Source organism: Sphaerodactylus townsendi, linkage group LG04 (genome assembly GCF_021028975.2).
Source record: "Sphaerodactylus townsendi isolate TG3544 linkage group LG04, MPM_Stown_v2.3, whole genome shotgun sequence".
In the NCBI taxonomy this organism is placed as follows: Eukaryota; Metazoa; Chordata; class Lepidosauria; order Squamata; family Sphaerodactylidae; genus Sphaerodactylus; species Sphaerodactylus townsendi.
This window is the reverse complement of record NC_059428.1, coordinates 26,525,420-26,550,333: the sequence shown is the minus strand read 5'-3', so window position 1 is coordinate 26,550,333 and position 24,914 is coordinate 26,525,420. Positions and strand designations below refer to the sequence as shown.

Genomic DNA, 24,914 nt, shown 5'->3' with positions numbered 1-24,914 from the left:
ACAGGTGTCCTGGACTCTTCCAACCATTGTGGTCTCTTCCTACTCTATGGCCCTTTCCGCATGGGCCTTTTACAGTGCCCTAGGGACGGCAAAAACACCATCCCTAGGGAGTTGTTCACACAGGGGGCGCAGCTGCATTGCAGCCATGCTGCCCTCGCTCCCCCCCAGCGGCGCGAAGCCACTGTTTCCAAACCTCGCTCCCTAAGCGAGGTTTTCTGGAAACAGCGGCTTCCAGCCACTGCCATTCAAAGGTGCCATCCCCCCCTTTTCTGATTGACTTACCTTCCCTGCGACCTTCCGGCGCGTCGCCGAGGCCTGGGGACACGCCCTCCTGCCCTGCGACTCCGGAGCGGTCGTGCAGGGCAGGGGGCGTGTCCCCTGGCCTCGGCAACGCGCCAGAAGGTCGCAGGGAAGGTAAGTCCATCGGGTGACGGCGCAGCGCTGTGCCATCTTCCCTGTCTTCCTTACTCAGGAACCCCGTTCAGGTGAACGGTCCCTGGCGTGTGTGTCGGCATGCCGATAATGCCCGACACACACTCCCAGCTGCGCTGGCTGTCGCGAAGTGGCCTATGATTCTGTGGAGTCAAACTTTTTTTCAGTCCTCCAAGTTTAATATGAGATGCATAACCAGAAGGTGAAACTTCTTTTTGTAGGATGACAACAGAACGAGCAATTAAACCATTAAGGGCCAGTTGAAAAGTTGTCCTGTGTGAGAAACCCTGGTGGAGAAATAATCACACGCCCACTTCTGCATCAGTTACCTGCCACTACATACTCACTACAACTGCTTTCCTCTAGATTCTAGAGTCTAGAACAACCAAGGTTGCATACTAACACTTAGTAGTCTCTGGGTCAAAATACCCAAACTGGAAATTCAAGAAGAAGAGAAAAGAAGAAGAGTTTGAATTCATACCCCGCCTTTCTCTCCTGTAAGGAGACACTCAAGGTGGCTTACAGACTCCTTCCTCTCCCCACAACAGACACCTTGTGAGATAGGTGGGGCTGAGAAAGTTCCGAAGAACTGTGACTAGCCCAAGGTCACCCAGCAGGAATGTAGCAGTGCAGAAACACATCTGGTGAACCAGATAAGCCTCTGCCACTCAGGTGGAGGAGTGCGGAATCAAACCCGGTTATCCAGATTAGAATCCACCTGCTCCTAACCACTACACCACTCTGGCTCTGAAAGGAGTTAGTAGGTTGAGGCCAATATTATAAAATAATTGCATTTCACTGCAATAGCATAAAAAAGGCCTCTGTTGGCATTACAGGGAAGATGGTAGCCACAGAAGCTGATGGTCAGAAAACTTGCTAACTTCTGTGGCTCAAACAAGCCAGTTTTCAGTTGCCACTTTTTACCCTCCACTAAAGTATCCTTGCAAATGACACTTCATCCTAAGCAGTCTACCAAGGTGTTGACGTTCTTGATGCCAACCCCTCTCCTCTAGTAGGAATAACTAATTTCCATGAAGCTGAGTTGCCTAGAAATTGTGGTAGACATTGTGAGATCAAGCTACCGGCCCACTCTTGCCAATGACGACCGAAGCTGGTTTCTTGCTGTAGGTTTTACCCCACAAACGGGCATTCTCCCCGTCACACCCCTCCGGGTTTCTTTTCCAAATCTGTTTCTTTCAAACTCGCTGCCAGGCCTTAGTTGGGCTTATGCACTCAAGGGTTCCTATGGCAACTGGAAACAAACATCCAGTAGAACTCGACTTCCTCTAGGTGGAACTAACGGTAACAACAATCTGGGGACGGGAGAGGGTCTCAGATGCGTGGACTGTGAAAGGAGGGAGGCATTAGATCCCCCTTTGGCTCACGTTTCTGTAGAAGGGAAGCACAAGGACTTCTCTGCCTTGTATTTCTTCCAGATTTGATTACTCAAAAGGGGGAGGCACTTGCTTATTGTTAAGGTGTACTAGGATGGGAGGGGAGAGACCTAGCTTCTGAGTTCTGCAAAAGAAATCTGATTTCGCTTTCTGCAGTTCCTCCAGCTAGGAAAGTAGTACTGAAAAAACCTACAGTTTTACAGGGCGGAGATGGGAAATGCAGAATTTCACAGACAGAACATAAACATAGGCGCAACGAAGCTGATTTATTGAATTGTGTAGCGTTATATAACTGCTTAATGTGTGGCCTTCTGCTGCCTTTATATCTTGGACATTAAGAACAGGTTGAGTTCTTACCAAGGAAGAGGGTAGAATTCAGAGGTGGGATTCAAATAATTTAACAACCGGTTCTGATGGTGGCATTTGGATAAGTTAACAACTGGTTGTTTACAAGCACCATTTTAACAACCGGTTCTGCCGAAGTGGAAGTGGTGCGAACCTGCTGAATCCCACCACTGGTAGAATTCCTCCTTATTTCTTTAGGAGGCCGGGAAAGTATTTATATATAACTACATAAAAGCTCTATTGGATGAGACCAGTTGTCCACCTCATCTGGCGTCTTGTTTTACACGGTGGGCAATCAGTTGTTCTGGAAGATCAGCAAATAGTATTGCCTTCTAGCTGTGATATTCAGAGGTTTATGCTTCAATTCATGGAGGTTCACCTTAAGTCACTATCTATTTATTTATTTATTTATTTATTTATTTGTTTGTTTGTTTATTTTATATCATTGGATTTATATCCTACCCTTTCCCGTAGGTGGACCTCTTCCTCCATTTTTTAGTTATTTAAATGAAAGGAGGGGTATAAATTCAAACTCCTTTTCTTCAAACTCTTCTTTCCAGTATGGCCTAATTCCTCTGGAAAGTATTAGGCACCAGACTCAGTGTCTCTGCAGTCTGAAGACCATAATTAGAGCAGTTAACTTGGGGGAAACTATGCCATCCAGGGCTTCTTTTTGTGGTATATAATTGAGGCTAGGCAGGTGTAGTGTGGAGTAGTGTAGTCCAGTGGTTAAGAGTGTCAGAATAGCATGTGGGAGATCCAGGTTTGAATCCCCACTCACACCATGGAAGCTTGTTGGATGATCTCAGGCCACTCACAGTCTCTTCGCCTAACCTACTTCACAGAGTTGTTGTGAGGATAAAATGGAAAAGAGGGGAACAATGTAAGCTCCTTTGGGTCCCCATTGGGGAGAAAGTTTTTTCTTTTGCCTTGGTGTTTTTCTTGTGAAGGAATGGATGCAACCTCCCAGTTGCCCTAAGTCCTGTGACCAGTGACAAAGATTAACAGGTCTTTCCCTCATTTTAAGATATTCTATAGGAAAAGAGCTGAAGTTTGTATCAGTGTCTGATGAAGTGATCTGACTGCGTCAGCAGAGGCTGCGTAGAACCAGATGAAATTTCGCTTTTCCTCCTGTTTGCCATTTCTCTCAGTAAACATTAATTCCTTCATCTGTTTTCCCCCATTTCACACACCCCAACAACATCTGGAGGGACTTTTATTCTTGATGAATAGAGTAAGTGCGCCCAAGACAGCTAGCCAAATACGGACCAAAAAATCAATATGTATGAAAGGAGACCACAGATAAAGTTATAAGCCTTTATTGAGGTGAATGTGTTGATAACATTGAAGGAGGATGTTTGGCTGCATCTGTGTTACTGAAGTTCTCCCATCGGAGATATCTGTAATGAAAGTAAAGATTTGTTAATAGCAATTGCATTTTATGTATGGTTATACACTGTGAATTATATTTGTAATATACACAAGCCACTGTGCAGCACACGTGCGTTACGTGATTTTTTTGGTCCGTATTTGGGACTTTTATTCTTCCCTAATCCTAAAATGAGCACAGTGGGAAACCATGTTCTCAGCTGCTGCAAAAAGATCGCCCAGACAGTACAAACAGAAGCACAACTCAATGGCCAAGAGGACCACTGGAATTTATGCAAGAATTATAATCTTAGGACAGCTAAAAGCTGGTGGGAACATTGTCCAGGGAAAGTCAAGGAAAATGAGAAGGTCAAGATCCTGTGAGGCTTTCCAATCCAAATGGACAAAGTGTTGGCACAGAATACATTGGACATCACAGTGATCAAGGACAAGAAAGGGACCAATGGGCCATCATTGACCTAGCAGCACTTGGTGATAGCAGGGTCATTGAAAAAGAACATGAAAAGATCACTAAATATCACGATTTGAAAATTGAGCTTCAGTGACTATGGCACAAACTAGCTGCGGTTGTCCCAGTCGTACTAGGCACCCTGGGCGCCATCCCAAAAACATTAGGGCAGCACTTGAAACATCTTCAAATTGACAAAATTAACATCTGTCAGATTCAGAAGGCAGCCCTGCTGGGATCCGCACGAATACTATGCCGATACATTACAACTTCCTAGGCTTCTGGGTGAGGCTCAAATTGTAATGAAAGGCCAACAACCAGCTAAAGAACTGGCAGCTGTGAAATCATTTAGGTGTGCATAATAAATCCTGAAACTCCATGGGGTTTATTACGGAGTAAAAATGCCCCCTCTGATGCCCCCACACCACTTGTTATGCTATCTCTGGCACTGCTGATGTAATATCTTATCTAGCACTGCCAGTCCCCTCCCAGCCTTGGGATCGGGCGCCGTCAACAAATTGAGGTCAACTAATGGAGGTTATGTTAATGCTGCTGTGTTTTTAAGGGTTTTAATATTACGGGTATATTTTGTTTTATGTATGCAGTTCTATGCACTGGTTTGCTGTACACTGTCCAGAGCCCTCCGGGGGTGGGCAGTTTATTACATTTAAATAATAATAATAATAGTAATAATGATAATGATGATGATGATGATGATGATGATGATGATGATAATTTCACAGCTGCCAGATCTTTAGCTGGTTATTGGTCGAATTGTAATAAAGGCCAACAACCAGCTAAAGATCTGGCAGCTGTGAAATCTACAATAATAATAATAATAATAAATGTCAGCTGCAATAATAATAATAATGTCAGCTGCAAAAGGCCACCCTACTCGGCTCTGCATGCATTATTTGTCGATACATCATACAGTCCTAGATGCTTGGGAAGTGTCCGACGTGTGATGTAATACAAAATCCAGCATATTGATCTTGTTTGCTGTGTATAACTGTTTTTGTATCAATATAATAATAATAATAATAATAATAATAATAATAATAATAAGAAGAAGAAGAAGAAGAAGAAGAAGAAGAAGAAGAAGATGAAGAGGAGGAGGAGGAGGAGGAGGAGGAGGAGGAGGAGGAGGAATGGCATGCACAGCTGCAGTCTTATCCACTCTTGCACAGTAACCCTTACTAAATTTACTGGGATGTACTTCTGAGTTGTTGTACATAAGACCTGGTTGTTTTGAAGCCTTTGCATTAATAAAAGGCTGATCAACGCGACCGTCTGACCAAATTTTAAAAATTAGCTGAAAAGCAAACAGATTTGGAAAATGATTCTTAGTAATTGATGTAAATGTTACTAAAATATATTATTCTAGGAGATTTTCAAAAAGTGTGGAAAGAAGTATGGAAAAAAGGAAGACGGTTGTGCAGTTTCGCCTTGATGAGGACGAGAGGGAAACAGCTGCAATTACAATTCAGAGAGCTTGGAGAAGATGGCTGGTGAGTCAGAAATGCCATTTAAAAAAGCTGCTTAAGTATCCAATCCAGAATCTCATAAGGAAATATTCAGTACCTGTGAAGTCACAGTTCAGAATGTCTGCTGGCTGAGCCCTATCGGAAAGGTTTAAAGGCCAGTGGAGTAGGCCAGTCCATGGCCTCAGGCTGCATATAGTTTGCATTGCAACAAGAGCAGGCATTGGGCTTTCTGATGTTTCACCTGCCTTTGTTCTTAGAACTATATCAACAACTACCCCATCCCCAACTTGTTTAAAAGTTTGTTCAGATCTTTAAAGCATTCCACCTCTTATTTGTCACACGCTGAAAACTACTCTTGGAATATGGAAGTGGTCACATTGTGACTGACGCAAGAGCCAACCAATCAGTGTTGATTAATCAGTCATTTTCCCAGTCTGCACTACACAACTCAAGCTGGAAAACAATTTATTTTCAAGCTTGATCTGGGAGAGAGGATGGTGGTATGTGTGTTGCAAGGTACAAGGGCCCTATTAAGAACAAAGACTGGCAACATTTGCTTCTTTGTGTTGCTTTCAGAATTAATTCCACCTTGGTCCATAAAAGCCAAGGGACGTCTTCATTGTTGTGATGACCTGCTGAGAACTTGCTCTCATCCTTTGCTACTCATCTGAGGTGTCTTCACAAGGCAGTGACTCCCAATGTCGGGTTAACTGCTCTGGGTGAGGAAATACCTGGATATTTTAGGGGTGGAGTCTGAGGGCGGAGTTTGGAGTCCTGGAAGTTGGCAGCCCTATCCCAATGGCAGGATGGCTAGACACCTCATCAGGGCTCTGAGTTTGCATCGTGCTTCCAACCTACTTGGCTATGTGTGATTGGAATGGCAGGGCAGCTATTTACAGACTCCAAGGAATTTTGGTGGAGTCACATCTTCTGTCCAGGGGGAGACCTAGAATTTGTGTCCTCAAGCATCAGTTGCTGAGCAGTTAACTGCTGGGCCACAGAGACCTCCAGCGAGGGAGCATCTCCTTTGTGGATGCTATGTGAAGAAGGCATTGCCTGGGTTGGATGATATCACTGTGGCGGTCCTGCCCTCATAATACATAGCTTGGTGACCTCTGCATATGGCTGATGGTGGGCCTTAATGCACAACGTCATGATTAGTGGTGGCACCAGAACTGCCAGGGCTGCCTTTATGCTAAATCTTGTTTCTGCAGCTTTAGCTTGTTTTACTTTGTTGTTGGGACTACAAAGAGTTGCAGTTATGTTACATGGTCATTAGTCTCAGGGTAACACCATTGGCATAGCAGGACCATAGGATCAAGTTGCCAAGCGGCTTCACAGTCATTCTTCTTCCCCAGGAACTTAGGCTGATTCCGCATGGGCCAAAAACAGCGGTTTGAAAACGGTGTGAAAACAGTATAAACCCTTTTACACCGTTTTAAACCCTTTTACACCATTTTCACACTGTTTTCACACTGCTGTTTTTGGCCCATGCGGAATCAGCCTTAGAAAACTATAATTCTGTGAGAGGCACTACAGAACTTAAATGGAGAATTTTCTGTGCACCCACAATGAACGACAGTTTCCCAGATTCTTTGAGGAAAGCCATTACAGTTAACCTGGTACCAAGTGGATACTTTTTGTATTTAAAATGCATTCATAGGTTTAACAGAAGTTCATTCAGTGAAATCTCTGTGCCAGTGAAGTCCGAGGACACTGACAAGGGATGGCATTTGCTCCCTTTTCCCAGTTCTGTTAACAAAATAAACGTGATGAGCAAAATGTTGATTTTTTGAGAGAATTCGACTTTTCCTTAACCCACCATTTATATTGTGTTGGAATTCAAGAATCTTGGTCCCTCAAGAACCAGTTAGATTCTTGATCCAGGAATTTGGCAGAATGGGGAAGACTTTAGTTTGCACAGCAAAGCCTCATCCACTTTTCTCAAAGGAACTACATTTCGGAATAGGATAAAGTTAATATAGTTTCCTAATCTATTCTAACTAACTAGGGATGGAGGGAGATACAGGACCTGTGTCCTGCCCTCATGGTTTCAAGATGAAGTGGTGCATGCGTGCGAGTGGAGGTGTGAGAAGAAGCAGGAAGGAAGGAAGTATTCCTGACAGTAGTAATTACACATAGATCAAAGAGTCATAGAGTTGGAAAAGACCCCAAGGGCCATCCAGTCCAACCCCCTGCAATGCCAAAACACACAATCAAAGCTCATCAGAGCAGTAGAGAAAGGATGCCCAGTGCCTTAACCCCTCTATCTTTTTGACTCTATAGTTAAACACCCTTCTGAAGTCTGAGGTTAAGTAACAGCGCAAAGTCCTTCACTGCCAACATATTTTTGATTGCTCAACGATAGAGTTACCAACCTCCAAATGTTGACTGGAGATCCTCCTGGCAACAGAGACCAGTTCAACTGAAAAACAGGGCCATTTTGGAAGGCGGACTCTATGGCAATTATACTCCACTGAAGTCTCTCCCTTCCCCAAACCCCACCCTTCTCAGGCTCCATCCTCTAAATGTCCAGGTATTTCCCAACCTAGAGCTGGCAACCCTACTCAGACAGCATGAGCTCTTGGGAACTGCTCAGGCAAATGGGTTTGCCAAGCAAACATTCAGTCTGGGCAGGTATGAAAATGCTACGCAAGTTTCTTTTCGATGGCCTTTACTCTGAGTTAATTTCTTTTTAAAGGAACTCGGTTTGCCACATGTGGATTTACTTTATCACTTGAACCTACTACAAAGTCTATTTATTAGCTCCTTCTCATGCCTCTCTTGAAACCCGAGAGAGCCTGTTGGGCAGTATTCTGTGGAATTTAATGGTAACTTCACAAGAGTGCCCCCCTTGAGTTCTGAGACTGAGCAGCCTCCCTTAATTTCAGTATGTGAGAGCCTGAGCATTATGCAGTGTGGTTTGACAGGGCACTGCAGAAGGGGGAAAACAATGTTTAAATCCTGGCTCAACTTCTCAAGCATTCTGTGCACTCACGGGAGCTTGAATAGGTTGGTTTTTCTCCACCCTCTTTTTTTTCTTTAGCTGATCTCAAAATTTTGTGTTCCTAGAGCAGTGATGGTGAACCTGTTGAGCCTGGTGTGTCAAAAATGTGGAATGCCTATCTTGATTCTGCTGGTGCCCCCCCCCCTCCCCATGAACAAAAGTGAAACAATTCTTTACATATTCATTTATTTAAATAATACAGTCAGAGGCGTAGCTCCAAGGGGGCAGGGGCGCGCGTGATGCACTGGGTGCACGTCCCTGTGGGGGCGTGGCAGGGGTGTGGTGGGGGCGTGGCATGGAGTTCCAGGGCGGGGGCGTTCCAGGGTGGGGCGGGGGCGAAGGACGCAACAGTGCACTGGGCGCTTTTCTCTCTTGCTACGCCTCTGAATACAGTCCAATACTGTGTAGTGCTATGTATTATATAAAGAAACATGGAATAATTACAAAAATGGCTCAGACTCCAACAGGGAGAACAGTTGTTGGATGCTGGTAAACACTGCCATGTCACCCGAAATGTAGTGGCATATCATCTTTGGCACATGTGTCATATGTTCTCCATCACTGTCCTAGAGCATCAACATGGGGTGGGGGACTTGTGTTGCTTGCTTATACTTGGAGACCCCCTCAAATGTGGAGACACTTTTGCCTTATTTGTGGCTGATGTGGTTTTACTGTTTTCATAAGTAACTCAGAGAAGAGCCTCTGTTGATATAGCGGTGTTGTACACAAAATGGGACAGAGAATTTAGCAGTGATTATTATTATTTTTTTCTTGGGCAGGATTGCGGTGTGTTTCAGTTCTATAAAGATCTAATAGGTTTTAAGCAATGCGGGGACCCTTCATATCTGATGAGGTATATTGAACCTAGAGAGGTAAGTGTTAAATTGATGAGGACATTTGATGAAACACATTGTGGACCCAATGCCTTGTCTAGTTTGAGCTTCTAAGTAGTAATTATTTTTTACCTCTCTAGCTTACTTGATTAGAACAGGCAATTGATTGCATGGCTGTAAGCAAGATTTAAAAGGGCCTTGCAACTTTAATCTGTAACTTTATTCTCAAAACTTTTTCCTTTTGATTTAAATCTATTGGCTGCCTTCTCCTCCCTTTCCAGCATTCACTGGACAGCCCCTTGTCTAAGTATATCTGACAAGTCCTAAAGGCCCTGTGGCCTTTCTTCCCCTCATCTTTAAAACAATATTATGAGACCCTATCAGCTACCGCACGTGCAGAATAATGCACTTTCAAACTGCTTTCCGTGCTCTTTGAAGCTGTGCGGAATGGCAAAATCCTCTTGCAAACAGCTGTGAAAGTGGCTTGAAAACGCATTATTTTGCATGTGCGGAAGGGGCCAAAAATGACTTTATTGTCCATACATACAGGACTCAGGGCCAGCTGATTCTGTAGGGCTTCAACTCTCAATACCTTGACTGAATATTTCTATATCAGAGATAACAAGAAACTTCGGCTCATTCCGCACATGCAGAATAAGCCACTTTCAAACTGCTTTCAGTGCTCTTTGAAGCTGTGCGGAATGGCAAAATCCACTTGCAAACAGTTGTGAAAGTGGTTTGAAAATGCATTATTTTGCGTGTGCGGAAGGGGCCTTCTTTACTGATTAACTTCTAAAGCCCACTGAACAGCAGTGGAAACTATTTCAAAGCACATAGAAATAGATAAAACCTTAGCCTCTGGTATTGAACTGAAAATTGCCATTGGTAGTTATTTGGTATTCAAAGTCTCTCTCTCTCTCTCTGGTTGATTCCGCATGGGCAAAAAAACAGCAGTGTGAAAACGGTGTAAAAGGGTTTAAAATGGTGTAAAAGGGTTTTTACTGTTTTCACACCGTTTTCACACTGCTGTTTTTGGCCCATGCGGAATCAGCCTCTCTCTCTCTCTCTCTCTCTCTCTCTCTCTCTCTCTCTCTCTCTCTCTCTCTCTCTTTCTGTGCTGAATTTTTTTGCATTAGGAAGAAAGAGTGAAATACAATTCATTTTTATATCTGAAGTAACTGTGTCACTTCTTTGGAGCCACAGACAGATCAGTGTGTTTTCTGCCTGGTGTTCGGATGTGATTTGGAAACTTGGTACTTGTGGGCAGCGGCAGCCTTCCGAAGTGGGGGAAGCAGATTCTTAGGACCCCAGTTTAAGAAATTCTGCAGTACATCTTAGAACTGGCAGTTCTGTTCTCGAAGGTTCTTGTAATTAAAAGGCCTTATGCTTCTTTTCCTCTGGTTGCAGGCAGAATTCTTAGATGCTGCAGCTGGGGTCCATATCAGATTCAGACTAGGTGGGGTATGTATACCTAGCATGAAGATTTTTTAAGAGTGCAAATGCAATACATGAAATATATATTTTCACATTCTTCTATTCTTTATGTTCTGAAGCCTATTGTCAGCTTTGAAACTCCTTAAAGTAGAGAAAAAGTAGGGTATAAAGTAGAGGAAAAAGCAGGCTATATTAAATCAACTCGTCTTAGAATCACAGAATCATTCAGTTGGAAGGGACCACAAGGGCCATCAAGTCCAACCCCCCCCTGCCATGCCGGAATATACAATCAAAGCACCCTTGACAGACAGCCATCCAGCCTCTGTTTAAAAACCTCCAAAGCAGGAGACTCCACCCCACTCCCAGGCAATGTATTCCACTGTCGAACAGCACTTACAATCAGGATGTTCTTCCTAATGTTTAGGTGGAATCTCTTTTCCTGTACCTTGAATCCATTACTCCATGTCCTGCTCTCTGGAGCAGCAGAAAACAAGCTTGCTCCCTTTTCAACATGACATCCCTTCAGATATTTAAACATGGCTATCATGTCACACCTTAACCTTCTCTTCTCCAGTTGAAACATAACCTAGCTCCCCAAGCTGTTCCTCACAAGGCATGGAATCCAGACTTTTTACCATTTTGGTTGCCCTCCTCTGGACCCTATTCCAGCTTGTCAATATCCTTCTTGAATTGCAATGCCTAGAACTTGACACAGTATTCCAGGTGAGGTCTGACCAATGCAGAATAGAGTGATACTATTCCATTCCTCAACCTAAACATTATACTCCTATTGATGCAGCCCAGAATTCATTGGCTTTCTTGGCTGCCGCATCACACTGCTGATTCATGTGGTCTACTCAGATCCCTTTCACGTGTACTGTTATCAAGCCAGGTGTCACCCATCTTATATCTGTGCATTTAATTTTTTCCCCCGCCTAACTGTAGTAACTCACATTTATCTCTGTTGAAATTCATTTTGTTAGTTTCGGCCCAGCTCTCTAATCTGTCCAGGTCATTTTGAATTCTGACATGTCCTCTGAGGAATTAGTTATCCTCCTAATTTGGTGTCATCTGCAAATTTGATTAGCATGCCCTACTATTCCATCATCCAAGTTATTGATAAAGATATTTTTTCAGCTATTCTCTCCTTTATTTGACCCAGAAAAATTAATCTTTTTGTTACCAGATCCCTTTGTCTCTTTCAGAGTGGCTCTTTACTGTTACTGCCAGGAAAATCAGGGCAAAGAAAGCAACTAACTATATTGAATTTTATTTTCTTGGCTCATAAATATAGCCTTATTGACAATATTAATCACAGCTATAATTTTAGAACAGATTTTTATTCCTTTGTTTTAAAATACAGCTTCATTGAGAATTTTTATGATGGTTGCAATATTAGAATAGTTTTTACTTGTTTAAATAAATGTTTACCAACAGAAAGCCTTCATTGCCAGGAGAATTCCATACCTTAAAATAGTTTTATGGCAGATGACTGTGCGCATAAAGCTTTATTATAGGCTTTAATTTTTTTTAATAATCTGTGCTGAGTCTGTAAATGAACTAAATAGATGGGCAACCAGACTCCTAGGAGGAGGTTGACTAAACTCTTGCCCCCTCTTTTCCCTAAACCAACAGAGTGAATAGGGACTATTTTCCCCACAGTTGTCAAGAGATTTGGGCCTGGAAGAACTACCTCTATCTTTGTATTGTCGAAGGCTTTCACGGCCGGAATCACTGGGGTGCTGTGTGGTTTCCAGGATGTATGGCCGTGTTCTAGCAGCATTCGCTCCTGATGTGTCGCCTGCATCTGTGGCTGGCATCTTCAGAGGATCTGATAGTAGGAAAACAAGTGGAGCATATATACCTGTGAGTAACAATGAAGATAGCAAGGTGAGGGCATCTGAGTAGAAGTGACCTGGCATGTGAGTAACAATGAAATATATAGTATGTGAGTAACAATGAAGATAGCAAGGTCAATAGGTGAGGGCATCTGAATAGAAGTAGCCTGGCCTTTGTTTACTGTCTATAGTCATCCTGTGTTTGTGTGGAGCTGATTAGACACTGTCTTGACTCTAGTGTTTTTCAACACTGGTAGCCAAGTTTTGTTCATTTTCATGGTCTCTTCCTTTCTGTTGAAATTGTCCATGTGCTTGTGGATTTCAATGGCTTCTCTGTGCAGTCTGACATAGTGGTTGTCAGAGTGGTCCAGAATTTCTGTGTTTTCAAAACTTGTTTAGTTCCTGGACCATATCAACAAGATCCACCCAAACATCCAGTTTACTATGGAAAAAGAAAATGAAGGAAAACTACCATTTCTAGATGTCTTAGTCATTGTTACACACATACTATATACTTAATTGTTACTCACATGCCAGGTCACTTCTATTCAGATGCCCTCACCTACTGACCTTGCTATCTTCATTGTTGCTCACAGGTATATATACTCCATTTGTTTTCCTACTATCAGATCCTCTGAAGATGCCAGCCACAGATGCAGGCGAAACATCAGGAGAGAATGCTGCTAGAACACGGCCATACAGCCCGGAAACCACACAGCACCCCACTACCTCTATCTCAGTTATGCAGATATCTATACAATGGGAACCTGACCAGACTATGCAAGCGACATAGCATCAAAACTTGTTTTTCTTTTAATCTGAATCCTTTTGGTTTATCCCTGAACCCTTGTGGTTTATCCTTTTGTTTATCTTACAAATAAGCTGCTTACTTGGAAATCATATTCTGACTAAAGCAAGATTTGAGTCCAGTAGCACCTTAAAGACTAACAAGACTTTCAGGAGTTTTGACTCTTGGTTCCCTGGGAATCGTGTCGATTTTTAAGGTGCTGCTGGACTCAAATCTTCTAAAGATGGTTTCAGAGGTAGCTGTGTTAGTCTGCAGTAGAACAGCTGGATTCAAGTCCAGTAGCACCTTAGAAATCAACAAGGTTTTTGGGATACAAGAGTCAAAAGCTTCATCAGATACCTGTTGAAGGAAGCTTTGACTGTTGAAAGCTTATGCCCTGAAAATCTTGTGGTCTCTAAGGTGCTCCTGGACATGAATCTAGTTGTTGTTCTACTGAAAACCAAAATTCTGACTAGCGAATCTTCAGCCCAGACACACACGCACGTATACACACACTACATGGCTGAGGTAGCTATATCTCAGGGAGAGCAATGGGGAGATGGAATAAAGAATTGCTCAGTGGAGATGGGCAAGATACACGACTCACACAAAGTTCTTCTGAGGGATCCTGCTTTCTACCTGTCAGGGTAGTGAGTCCCAGGATGCGTCAGGGAAAATAAGTCAGTCATTATGTGCCTCTGAGCTGGCCGGTCTGATTTACTCGCTGATCATGATCTAATTCAGATATGCACTTGGAATAGTCATTCCTCGATTTTTCTGCTTCAGACTGCGGGAAGGAGGCGTGTTCTGATGCTCTTCCACGGGGAGCAAAACCTTCCCTATGTGCAAAAAGGTTAATGGGCTAGAAGGATTTCAGCCTAGCAGTCTCCATCCAGCAGTTTGAAGGGGTACATCTGAGAAACAATACTGTCACATTACCCCATACATGCAGCGGTGGGATCCAAAAATTTTAGTAACAGGTTCCCATGGTGGTGGGATTCAAACTGTGGCGTAGCGCCAACGGGGCTGGGTGGGGCACGACAGGGGCGTGGCCGGGCATTCCAGGGGCGGGGCTGTGGCAAGGACGCAGCCGCTGCACCGGTCCTTGGACGGGAAACGAATGCACGCAGGCGCAGGCTGCCACGCACGCCGGTGCACCTCCTGCTAGACTGCTTCAAGTTCTGCGCGTTACTGCTGAGAGGAGGGGCGTAACTAAGGCAAAAATCACGTGGCAAAATCACCAATTAGTAACCCCCTCTCGGCACACACAAATAATTAGTAACCTACTCTCGGGAACCTGTGAGAACCTGCTGGATCCCACCTCTGCCTACATGTTTGTAAAGTGCACTTGTGAAGTCACTTTCTGCTGACCCCAAATCTCCTGTCTTTAAAATTAGAATTATAGTAATCTCCTTCATGTTTGTGTGTGATTGGGGTGAGGACAAAAATATATCTGTTAAGAAAAATACTTTCTACTCGGAGAGGAATGCCTTACTTTGAGTTAGTGAGAGTTTATCTTAATCCACAGAGATGTGTGGGGAATTTTAAAGCAATTTTTGTCACTTTAATGGCAATGAATAGAACTTCGATTCTCTCTCTTTTTTTTTTACATGGTTAATTTCTTTGCAGGCAAAGTTTCCTCCATGCATATATTACAAAGTCTTTACCCACAGACCTGTTGTGGATATGTGTGCTAACAGTCCTAGAGACTACGCAAAGCTTGCAACCCTAAAGGGGCAACGGGGAAAACCCCACAGAGAAAACAAGGAGGACTTGAGTGGCTGGTACCAACGGATAGAGAATAACGGCTGGAGACTTCTTTCCCCCAGGGTAAGAAAATAATTCCATGTGCCCGTTTTGTTATAGTTTTCTACAAAAAATACCACTACAGCCCATTGGGTAGGGTTGTGATATACTCATTCTTGCTTACACCTGGAGCATTTTCAGGGCTTTCTATAATATATTCCTATATCAGTTGCTTTTGTAAACAAATGTGGCTAACTCCATAGCGACCGCTGTTCTCATGGTGAGCGCTCACGTTTCATTGGAAAGTATTGGTAACATTTACTGTGGTGAAAGGACGGGCCCTACATAATTTTTTGTGACCGAGATAATTTTCTGCAAACTTTAAGGGCAAAAATAGTCATCATTGTTCCGTCGTATACAATGCACCTTTGGCCCCTTCTGCACAGGCCAATAAATGCAGGCTACTGATAATATAAAACCCATTTTAGGGGGAAACTTCGCACGGATTCTGCTTCTAACACGAGTCCGCCCCATGTTCCTCCCCCCACCCAGCTTTTTCAAGAATCATACTATCTGGGAAATCGGGTTTCCTCAGTTCTTACTCTAAATATGGGAACGCCACAGGGCTGTGTGTTGAGCCCTTTACTGTTCACCCTTTATACATATGATTGTACTCCTGTCTATCATAGTAACACCATTATCAAATCTTTACATTGATTGACATTAACGGTGGTGGGGCTCATCTCTTGAGGGGATGAGACTGCATATCGGAATCAGAAGTACCGACTGCACTCAGGAAGCAGGGAAAATAACCTGGGTCTCAACACTAATTACCAAGACAAAGGAGCTCATAGCGGACTATAGAAGGAATAGCCTCAGGAAATTCAGCCCCTTGACCGCATAAATGGAGATCAAGTGGAGCGGGTGGCTAGTTTTAAATTCCTGGGCGTTATGGATTAAAGAGGATTTGACCTGGGAGTACAGAGACTCACCGCGGTGGTTAAGAAAAGCCCAGCAGCAAAGACTGTACTTTCTCTGGAGACTTTTAAGGAAGCTAAACAACTAGGATGGAAAAACTTCTGGTGGTCCTTTTTACCGCTGTGCTATAGAGAGTGTCCTAACCTACTGCATCTGTGTATGGTTCTCCAGTTGCACAGTGGCGAATAGGAAGGCGCTCCAAAGGGTGATCAATACTGCACAAAGGAATATCGGCTGCCCTCTCCCCTCCTTGGAAGAAATCTATAATGCCCGAAGTCTAAATAAAGCCCAAAATATTCTAAGGGACCCGTCTCATCCAGCACACTCTCTTTTTAAACTGCTACCATCTGGCAGGACGCATAGTTACAGGGCCCTCCTGTGAATCTAGGGACAAAGAGGGCTTAGGAGACAGCTTCTACTCTAGAGCTGTGGCTATGCTAAACTCCGTCACGTTTCCATATTGGATGTATTTGGGGCTATGTAGGGATGGGTGGAGGATGATGATGTATGAGTCTGAAATTGCATGAGTCTGAAATTGTATGAGTCTGAAATTGTGTGCATCGAGGAATGCTGCTGTAAATTTCGTTGTGCGTGCACAATGACAATAAAATGCTTATGCTTATGCTTATGCTTATGCTTATCTGCGATTCTTTTGTTTTAACGTAGCTTGTAGCCACACGCGGGTGCAAGGAAGGGGGGACGACTTCTGATGCCATCTGAAATCTGTGTAATTTATGCAATTTATGGTTCTTTAATGAGTAGGGATTGATTGTTTTTAGCTGATTTTAAATGGTAGATATATGATTGTTGTACACCGCTCTGAGCCCCTTGGGCGAGGGCGGCATACAAATTCAATAGATAGATAGATAGATAGATAGATAGATAGATAGATAGATAGATAGATAGATAGATAGATAGATAGATAGATAGATAGATAGATAGATAGATAGATAGATAGATAGATAGATAGATAGATAGATAGATAGATAGATAGATAGATAGATAGATAGATAGATAGATAGATAGATAGATAGATAGATAGATAGATAGATAGATAGATAGATAAAATGAGTGTTTTTGAGGGCACAGAGACAATAATTCCAGGTTGGGAGATTCCTGGAGATTTGGGGAGGGAGTATTATCCTCCAGGAGAGGAGAGTGCTCAGCAGAGATGTAATGCCTTAGAGCCCACCCTCCACAGCCGCCATTTTCTCCTCAGAAATGGATCCATGTTGTCTGCAGATGAGTTGTAATTCCAGGAGATCTCCTGGAGGTTGGCCACCCTGCAGCAAGCAAGGGAGGAAAAAGCTTAGCCAATTCTCGTAGAGGCATTGTCGAAGGCTTTCACAGCCAGAATTAAACTGACTGTTGTGGGTTTTCTAAGCTGTGCAGCCATGAGTTTTGAGACATACATCTTACCACGACACGCCTCTGAAGATACCAGCCACAGGTGCGGGTGAAACATTAGAAGTTAAAATCACCAGGCCATTGGCCACACAGCCCAGAAACCCCACAACAGCCTCTTGTAGAAGTGTTAAGAAGTACCAGTTTGTGACCTGATCCGACAATATATTTCAGTTCTTCAGGGGTCTGGACAGCATAACTGCTGAAGACAACGTTAAAGTAAAGGATTTTCGTTTTAACAAGTTGCAGAAAAGACAAGACATAGAGAGAAAAAAGAAAAAGAAAAAAATAGAGTGGCTGAAACGAATGTGAGTTACTGCTGTTGGAAGACTGGCATATGATAGTAGACCTTTTTTTCTCCGTGGTGTTAATTAGTTGTATTGAATCGTAACCAAGTCCTAATAAATATCCCTGCACCACTCTGTTACTGGCCAGCTTCTCAGAGCCTGCTATGAATCGTAGCTTAAATACTACTTGGTCAGTGGCATTTTGGGCTGAGTCTTTCTGCTTATTGTGGGCCTATATAAACTGTGACACAGTCCTAAACATCTTGGAACCATTTCCCATATTATTCAATGAAGCTTAATCCTAAGAAAGTCAACTAATCATGCATCCCCCCTCCCCTTCCTGCTACCTGCCTGGGATTGTGAAGATGGGACAGCTGGCCGGCAACTGTGCATGAGTGATAAGATATGTTTGGCTTGTTGGGTCATGAATCATGCAGGCATGATCAACATGGTATTTCAGCATTGGTTTCAAGGATGATAAAACTAGATACCTGCTGGAAACAGCAAACACAATTTGGTCCAGCAACCCACATTGTTTCCGCGGGCTCCAGTCGCTGCCTGCATGGAGGCACGCGAATGGGGAAAACAGGAGAGCGGGTTACTTTAGCCCGACTGCAACTCGCTCTACCTGTGCTGTGCGGAAGAGGTCTGAAGCTGGAAACTTTCTTTATTGCACTCTTCTGTGTCTAGTCTCTCAAAAAGCATCATTGCTGGAAGGAACTTAAGGAGTTTCCTTCATGCTTGGGTTCTGTTGCTAATACACAAATCCAGGGGCTTTGTCAGAACTCTCATGCAGAACTTAAAGCCAGTTAACTTGACAGAACTTTGAGGTTCCTGAGTCACTGCATGAGTTCCGGTCCCTGAAATAAGGTTGCAATTGGCTGTGCGTAACAGGGAACTTGTTGGACACACTTCTCAGATCACACACTATTCCGTGGATACCTCTAGAAATATCACTGCCCTAAGCGACCACAACCACGGCTGCCCTGGCATTCACTTGAGGTTGTTGCTTCTTACAGCACCTTGTTAACATTCGTCAAGTGCTGGAGCTCTCTTCAAAACACAATAGTTGGCCTTAGAGTATTGCTAGTTCCTCCTTGCTGAGAATAACTCCCATCTCTTTGTACAATGGGCTTAGGGTTTTTCTTAGCATTCAGCCCTGTAAATAAAGGGTGTACCTGAATATTTAGGTGCTCAGGAGCAACAGCAGCAGAAGGCCATTGCTTTCAAATCCTGCATGTGAGCTCCCAAAGGCACCTGGTGGGCCACTGCGAGTAGCAGAATGCTGGTCTAGATGGACTGTGGTCTGATCCAGCAGGCTAGTCCTTATGTTCTTAATATATTGCAGATTTTGTCATTTCTATTCTTTCCTTAGCTGAGTCCATCTTAAATGGCAATTCACACGCTTTGTTTTGCCCTTTTAATCTTTATTTAAATTAATTTAAGTCCTATAATGCAGGTGCCCCCGGCGTGATGCCCGTAGGAACCCTGACACCCACCAACATCTTTTTTTGGCGTCCACTGTGTGATTATAGAAAATGAGAGGGGGGCCTCCATAGCAGGGGACCACTGAATATCTCATCGGCTGTTCAAATTAAAATGGCATTGTTTCACCAGCAACTGCCGCTGCAGTGCTGGTTTTATTCTCACTCATGATTCTTTTTCTTCAGTATATTTTAAAAAAATGATTCCTCTTGTCTCCTGTACTCGGGCTCCCTCTGTTGCACTTGTACCCACTACCTGGTGTCAGAATTTCAAAGGTGCCCACAGGCTCAGAAAGGTTATGGATCCCTGCTCTAATGGCAGTGGTGGGATCCAAAAATTTTAGTAACAGGTTCCCATGGTGGTGGGATTCAAACTGTGGCGTAGTGCCAATGGGGCTGGGCGGGGCACGGCGGGGGCGGGGCGGGGCATTCAGGGGGCGGGGCATTCCTGGGCGGGGCTGTGGCAGGGACACGCACGCCGGTGCACCTCCTGCTAGACTGCTTCAAGTTCTGTGTGCTACTGCTGAGAGGAGGGGCGTAACTAAGGCAAAAATCACGTGGCAAAATCACCAATTAGTAACCCCCTCTCGGCACACACAAATAATTAGTAACCTACTCTCGGGAACCTGTGAGAACCTGCTGTATCCCACCTCTGTCTAATGGGTGACCACAGACCAATATCCAGGGAGAGCGCCGTAACATTTTACTTTTGTTTTTAAAAATTAACATATTTTGAAAAGAGCAAAAAAAACCCCCCTTCATTTAAAATTAGATTCTACTGCAGCATTCAGCTATCGTCTTGCGAAACGATTTTACTTTTAAAAATCTTCGTTGTTTGTAAGTCTAAGGTTAAACTGCCACCTACAGTTAAGCAAGGTATCTACAATGAAAACGCCTTTCCCTGTTTCCTAGGTACTATGGATCACAACTGCAGGTTAAAACGCTGGACCCAACTAAAACCTTATTAATCCAAAGAGCTGCAGAAGGATTCATTGCCTGCCTGGGAAATGAAGGACTAGATAGTGTGACGGACTGGGAGGTGGATGAAATGTTAAAGTGGACAAGTGCACTCAACTATGAAGAGTAACTTTTTAAAAAGTGGTCTTTTTTATCCTTCTGTATCTTCTTCAGTCTTTATTGTTGGAAGGGCACTCCTAGTTTCTTTCAGACTGTATTGAGGGCAATAATTTTTCACCCTTTTTATGTTTAAAACACTGTATGTTTAAAAACACTGTAACAAGTGTTTTTGCTTGTTATGGTTCAATTTCATGGAATGCGCTTGTTTGCTGTTGTGTCTAGGTACGCCGAGAAGTGGAAAACAATCGGAACAAGCAAGTTTTCAGAAGACGTCTCAGGTATGACACCTCGACTCTCGTCAATAAATCTCTGTGAACTTTTCTGTTCAAAAGTGAGTCAAAAATTTAAATTATGCACGGGGTAGAAAATGTTGACAGAGAGAAATTTCTCTCTCTTTCTCACAATACTAGAACCAGGGGGCATTCATTGAAAATGCTGGGGGTGGGGGGGTGGGGGAGAGAATTAGGACTATTAAAAGGAAACACTTCTTCACGCAACGCGTGATTGGTGTTTGGAATATGCTGCCACAGGAGGTGGTGATGGCCACGAACCTGGATAGCTTTAAAAGGGGCTTGGACAGATTTATGGAGGAGAAGTCGATGTATGGCTACCAATCTTGATCCTCCTTGATCTGAGATTGCAAATGCCTTAACAGTCCAGGTGCTCAGGAGCAGCAGCAGCAGCAGGCCATTGCTTTCACATCCTGCCTGTGAGCTCCCAAAGGCACCTGGTGGGCTGCTGCAAGTAGCAGAGTGCTGGACTAGATGGACTCTGGTCTGATCCAGCAGGCTCTTTCTTATGTTCTTAACAAAATCTATAATGACTTCTGGGATACGTGGAAAACCAATTTGAAAGAGGTTTGCCTTAGGCATTTGAGGCTCAATTGATACAAAGCTCCATTGACACTGGGAAACAGGAACTGCAGTTCCTAAGATTTGAGCTGGAGATCATCAGTCACTCCTGAATACATGAATGCTTCCTGGCAGCAGCCGAGGAGTCTCTAGTTGTTAAGGTGGAGGACTCTGCAGACGGGAGACTTCTTCCTGCAAGTCTTCCACTTCCAGAATAAGTTTGACAAAGGAAGTCAAGGGGTGAGGGGAATTGCCACTTACAGCATGACATGAGTGTTTGTTCTAAGTAGGGATGTCTGAATTGGTTTGGGTCCAATCCAAAAGGAAGCCCAAATTACCTTACACGAAGCTGGCCCTTTCTAAACCAAGCTGGTGCAGGGGCTCGCCCCTCTTTAGTTGCAACTGATTGCCCGACACCCATTTTTGATGCAGGAGAAAAAAAATTTCAGTGCGGAATTTTACCGTTGCAAAAACCCAGTCTTGATCCGTCACGTGAAAAAGCTGCCCTATGTAAAAGGAACAGTGTATTGCTTGGGGAAGTAGGTGTTGAACCATATTTTAAATATGCATTTCCTACAGTATTAAGATTTATTGACTGAAAACATTTTATGCCACCTTTTCACCTGATCAGGATCTCCAAGGCAGTGCTCCTAAAAACATTTGCAACCGTGGTTAGAAATTATGGGCAGAAAGGTATTGGCTGGATGTTAGGGAAAAAACTAGGTACAGTAAGAGTATCTCAGCAGTGGAATTGGCTGCCTAGGGAAGGGGTGGACTCCCCACTTCAGGCAGTCTTCAAGCAGCTGCTGAATGAACGTTTGTCAGGGATGCTTTGATCCTGCATTGAGCAGGGGGTTGGACTAGATGTCCTTTATGGCCCCTTCCAACGCTATGACCATTCCATGACCATTTAAAATTTTAAGATATTTCAATAAAAACAGACAAATATTACCAGAGCCAGGGGGGAGGGCCAGTGGTGGGATCCAAACATTTTAGTAACAGGTTCCCATGGTTGTGGGATTCAAACTGTGGCATAACACCAATGGGGCTGGGCGGGGCACGACGGGGGCATGGCTGGGCATTCCAGGGGCGGGGCATTCCTGAGCGGGGATGTGGCAAGGATGCTGCTGCACCGGTCCTTGGGCGGGAAACGAATGCACGCAGGCGCAGGAGGTGCACCTCCTGCTAGACTGCTTCAAGTTCTGCGCGCTACTGCTGAGAGGAGGGGCGTAACTAAGGCAAAAATCACGTGGCAAAATCACCAATTAGTAACCCCCTCTCGGCACACACAAATAATTAGTAACCTACTCTCGGGAACCTGTGAGAACCTGCTGGATCCCACTTCTGGGGAAGGCCAATAACAGTTATTGGGGATACAGCAAAAATGAAACAAAAAGTCTTTACCTGGCAGAAGTAGGCACTGATAGAGGAAGACAGATGACTTTCCATGGAGAGGATGTTACAAAGTTTTGGTGCTAAGACAGAGAAAGCCCTTCCTTGAATTGCCATCTATCTAGCCTCAGATTGCAGGGGCAACCAAAGCAGGGCTTCTGAAAATGACCAGAGAAAACAAGCGGGTTCTTATGGGAGAACGTGGGCCTTGAGGAATGTTGGTTCCAAGCGTTCTAGGCCTTTAAAGAGCATATGGCAGCAATCTAATCTAGATGTTCCCAAGGCACCTACTACAGTAGCAAGATCATTTCCGCAAAGAAAGGTCCAGGAGCATCTTCATGCTGCAAATCGACTTCTTAGGGGGGAGTGCAACCCAATCCAGACCCAGGGATAACCCACACATTTGATTAAGCGAGGTGTCATTGTGTGCAGTTTATTAATTAGGTCTTAGATCTTTTTTTTCCCCCAGTGCAACTCAGCTTTTAAATAATGCTTGAAAAAGGCAGGCACATACATTACCCAATTATCAGTGCTGTCATTAACAATTAAGTAATGCATTTGAGCATGCTAAGGCATTTTCTAAGAGGCCGAATGAACACATGAGATCATGCAGTAGGCTGTTGCAAACTTGCCTACTGCCAGATTATTTACAGTTTGGCAAACTACTGCTTCACTTTAAAAAAAACAACCCAGGGAAAAATCTACATGGCTGTTCAATAGTATATCAGGTTTAATTACTAAAGGTACAGCTGACTCCGGTCATCATGCTGCAATGCTGTAGAAATGAGTGACTGATGTGAAAGAATACAGCCTACAGGCAATTTCAGGCATGACTCACTCCCTCTTCCAGTACCTATAGTGAACCCACGAAGCTATCTTAAACTGAGTCAGACCAGTGGTCTCCTCTGACTGATAGCAATAGTGGGTTCTGCACAGGTCAAATATAATGGGTGTAGGACACAATGCAAAGTAGGGGGGGGGGACTTTGCGCAGGTCCCGTGCCCAAAACGAGTCTGCCCTATTTTATTTCTCTCAATTTGGGATTTTTGAAAATAGCTAAAAGAGCCATCCTTTTGCAGAATCCCAAGTTGGAGCCACTCCCAATGGCAGGCAGGAGGCTTTTAATTTTCCCTCCCTCCCACTGTGCCTTCCACAGCCAGAGAGAATCCGCCTGCCATTGCCCTGCCACTGCAGGGAAGCCCCTTTTATTTTATTTTTTTTTTGGCATGTTGCCCATGCGCAGCTACGCAAGTGCTGCCGATCACATTGTGGGAAGATCAGAGTGGCAGCGGTGTGTGTATGTTCATTTTTGCATGCCTGCGTAGCTACGCATGTGTTGCAGGAAATTTTTAAAAAGAGAAGTATCTCCGTGCAAAAGCGTGACAGTAACCCGGATTGTTTCCATGGGCTTCGATTGGCCTGCATGTGAACGGGGAAAAGGGAAATGGGTTCCTTTATAACGACTGCAACCCATTATACGTTTGCTGTGCAGAATCGACCAGTGCTCCAGCTATCACCTATTATCTGGTTTTTTTAAAACTGGAGCTCCAACCTGGGACCTTCTGCATGCAAAGCAGATGCTCTTCCGTGGCCCCTCCCCTGAGCCGTGGCCCCTCCCCTGCATCATTCAGATCTCCTTGATTTCCATTTCCAATGTTTAGGTTTCTGGTTGAGTGAATACTGCAAACCTGCCGAAGTGTCTGAGGGACCAGGGGAGCTCCAAAAATTGTCGCCACGTCGACCGAAGGAGAATCCGGTAAAAAAAATGTCAGTTTCAAAAAGTATCCTATACAATTGAGGATAAATTTCAGATGGCGGGAGAAGCCTGCAAAAATACAAGTATTCGTGGGAATGTCAACTCCTTAAGTACTAAGTAAAATGAAGCTTCAGGAGATAAAAAGTAACTCTGCAGGTAGACTGTATAAAGAGAATCCCTGTTGCATGTTCTTGTATTTCCTGACACACGAATAGCCTTTCCAACTCAGTTTGAAGTTAGATCTAACTGTACTGTACTGTAAAGTTAAATAATTTGTACTCATATATATATAGGGTTAAAAAATTGTTAAATGAAGTTTGAAGTTAGATCTAACTGTACTGTACTGTAAAGTTAAATAATTTGTACTCACATATATATATAGGGTTAAAAATTGTTAAATGAAGACTGCTCCTTAATTTTACTTGCCTAGAATATTTTTTAATGATTGGATTAGACTGTTGCTTTGTCTTGCTTAAGTTAAAATAAAGCCGCGGGGGGAGCTCTCTCTCAGTCTATCAGACTGAGAACAACGAGCAATCCTTGGCAAG

At 43.8% G+C, this 24,914-nt stretch overlaps 1 protein-coding gene across 3 annotated transcripts; it reads left to right on the top strand.

The window, feature by feature from the left end:
- The first annotated feature begins 1,691 nt into the window (after positions 1 to 1,691).
- Positions 1,692 to 24,914, top strand: LG04H11orf65 (linkage group 04 C11orf65 homolog). Of its 3 annotated transcripts, XM_048494710.1 has the most exons (9): positions 1,692 to 1,734; positions 5,393 to 5,516; positions 9,279 to 9,371; positions 10,740 to 10,793; positions 15,021 to 15,221; positions 17,694 to 17,827; positions 20,203 to 20,373; positions 20,590 to 20,645; positions 24,272 to 24,914. In XM_048494710.1, exons 2-9 carry the CDS (start codon positions 5,421 to 5,423, stop codon positions 24,406 to 24,408), a joined length of 942 nt encoding a protein of 313 aa, XP_048350667.1. In that variant the 5' UTR covers positions 1,692 to 1,734; positions 5,393 to 5,420; the 3' UTR covers positions 24,409 to 24,914. The 3 variants fall into 3 exon arrangements, with proteins under 3 accessions (XP_048350667.1, XP_048350668.1, XP_048350669.1); XM_048494711.1 differs by lacking the exon at positions 10,740 to 10,793; XM_048494712.1 differs by lacking the exon at positions 20,203 to 20,373.

Excerpts from the sequence above, each read along its gene's own strand:
- LG04H11orf65 (XM_048494710.1), top strand. The coding sequence starts at position 5,421 with ATGGAAAAAAGGAAGACGGTTGTGCAGTTTCGCCTTGATGAGGACGAG. Across the intron at positions 15,222-17,693 it reads GGAGACTTCTTTCCCCCAGG|TTCTTCAGGGGTCTGGACAG; the intron begins GTAAGAAAATAA and ends AATATATTTCAG. Across the intron at positions 20,646-24,271 it reads GTTTTCAGAAGACGTCTCAG|GTTTCTGGTTGAGTGAATAC; the intron begins GTATGACACCTC and ends TCCAATGTTTAG.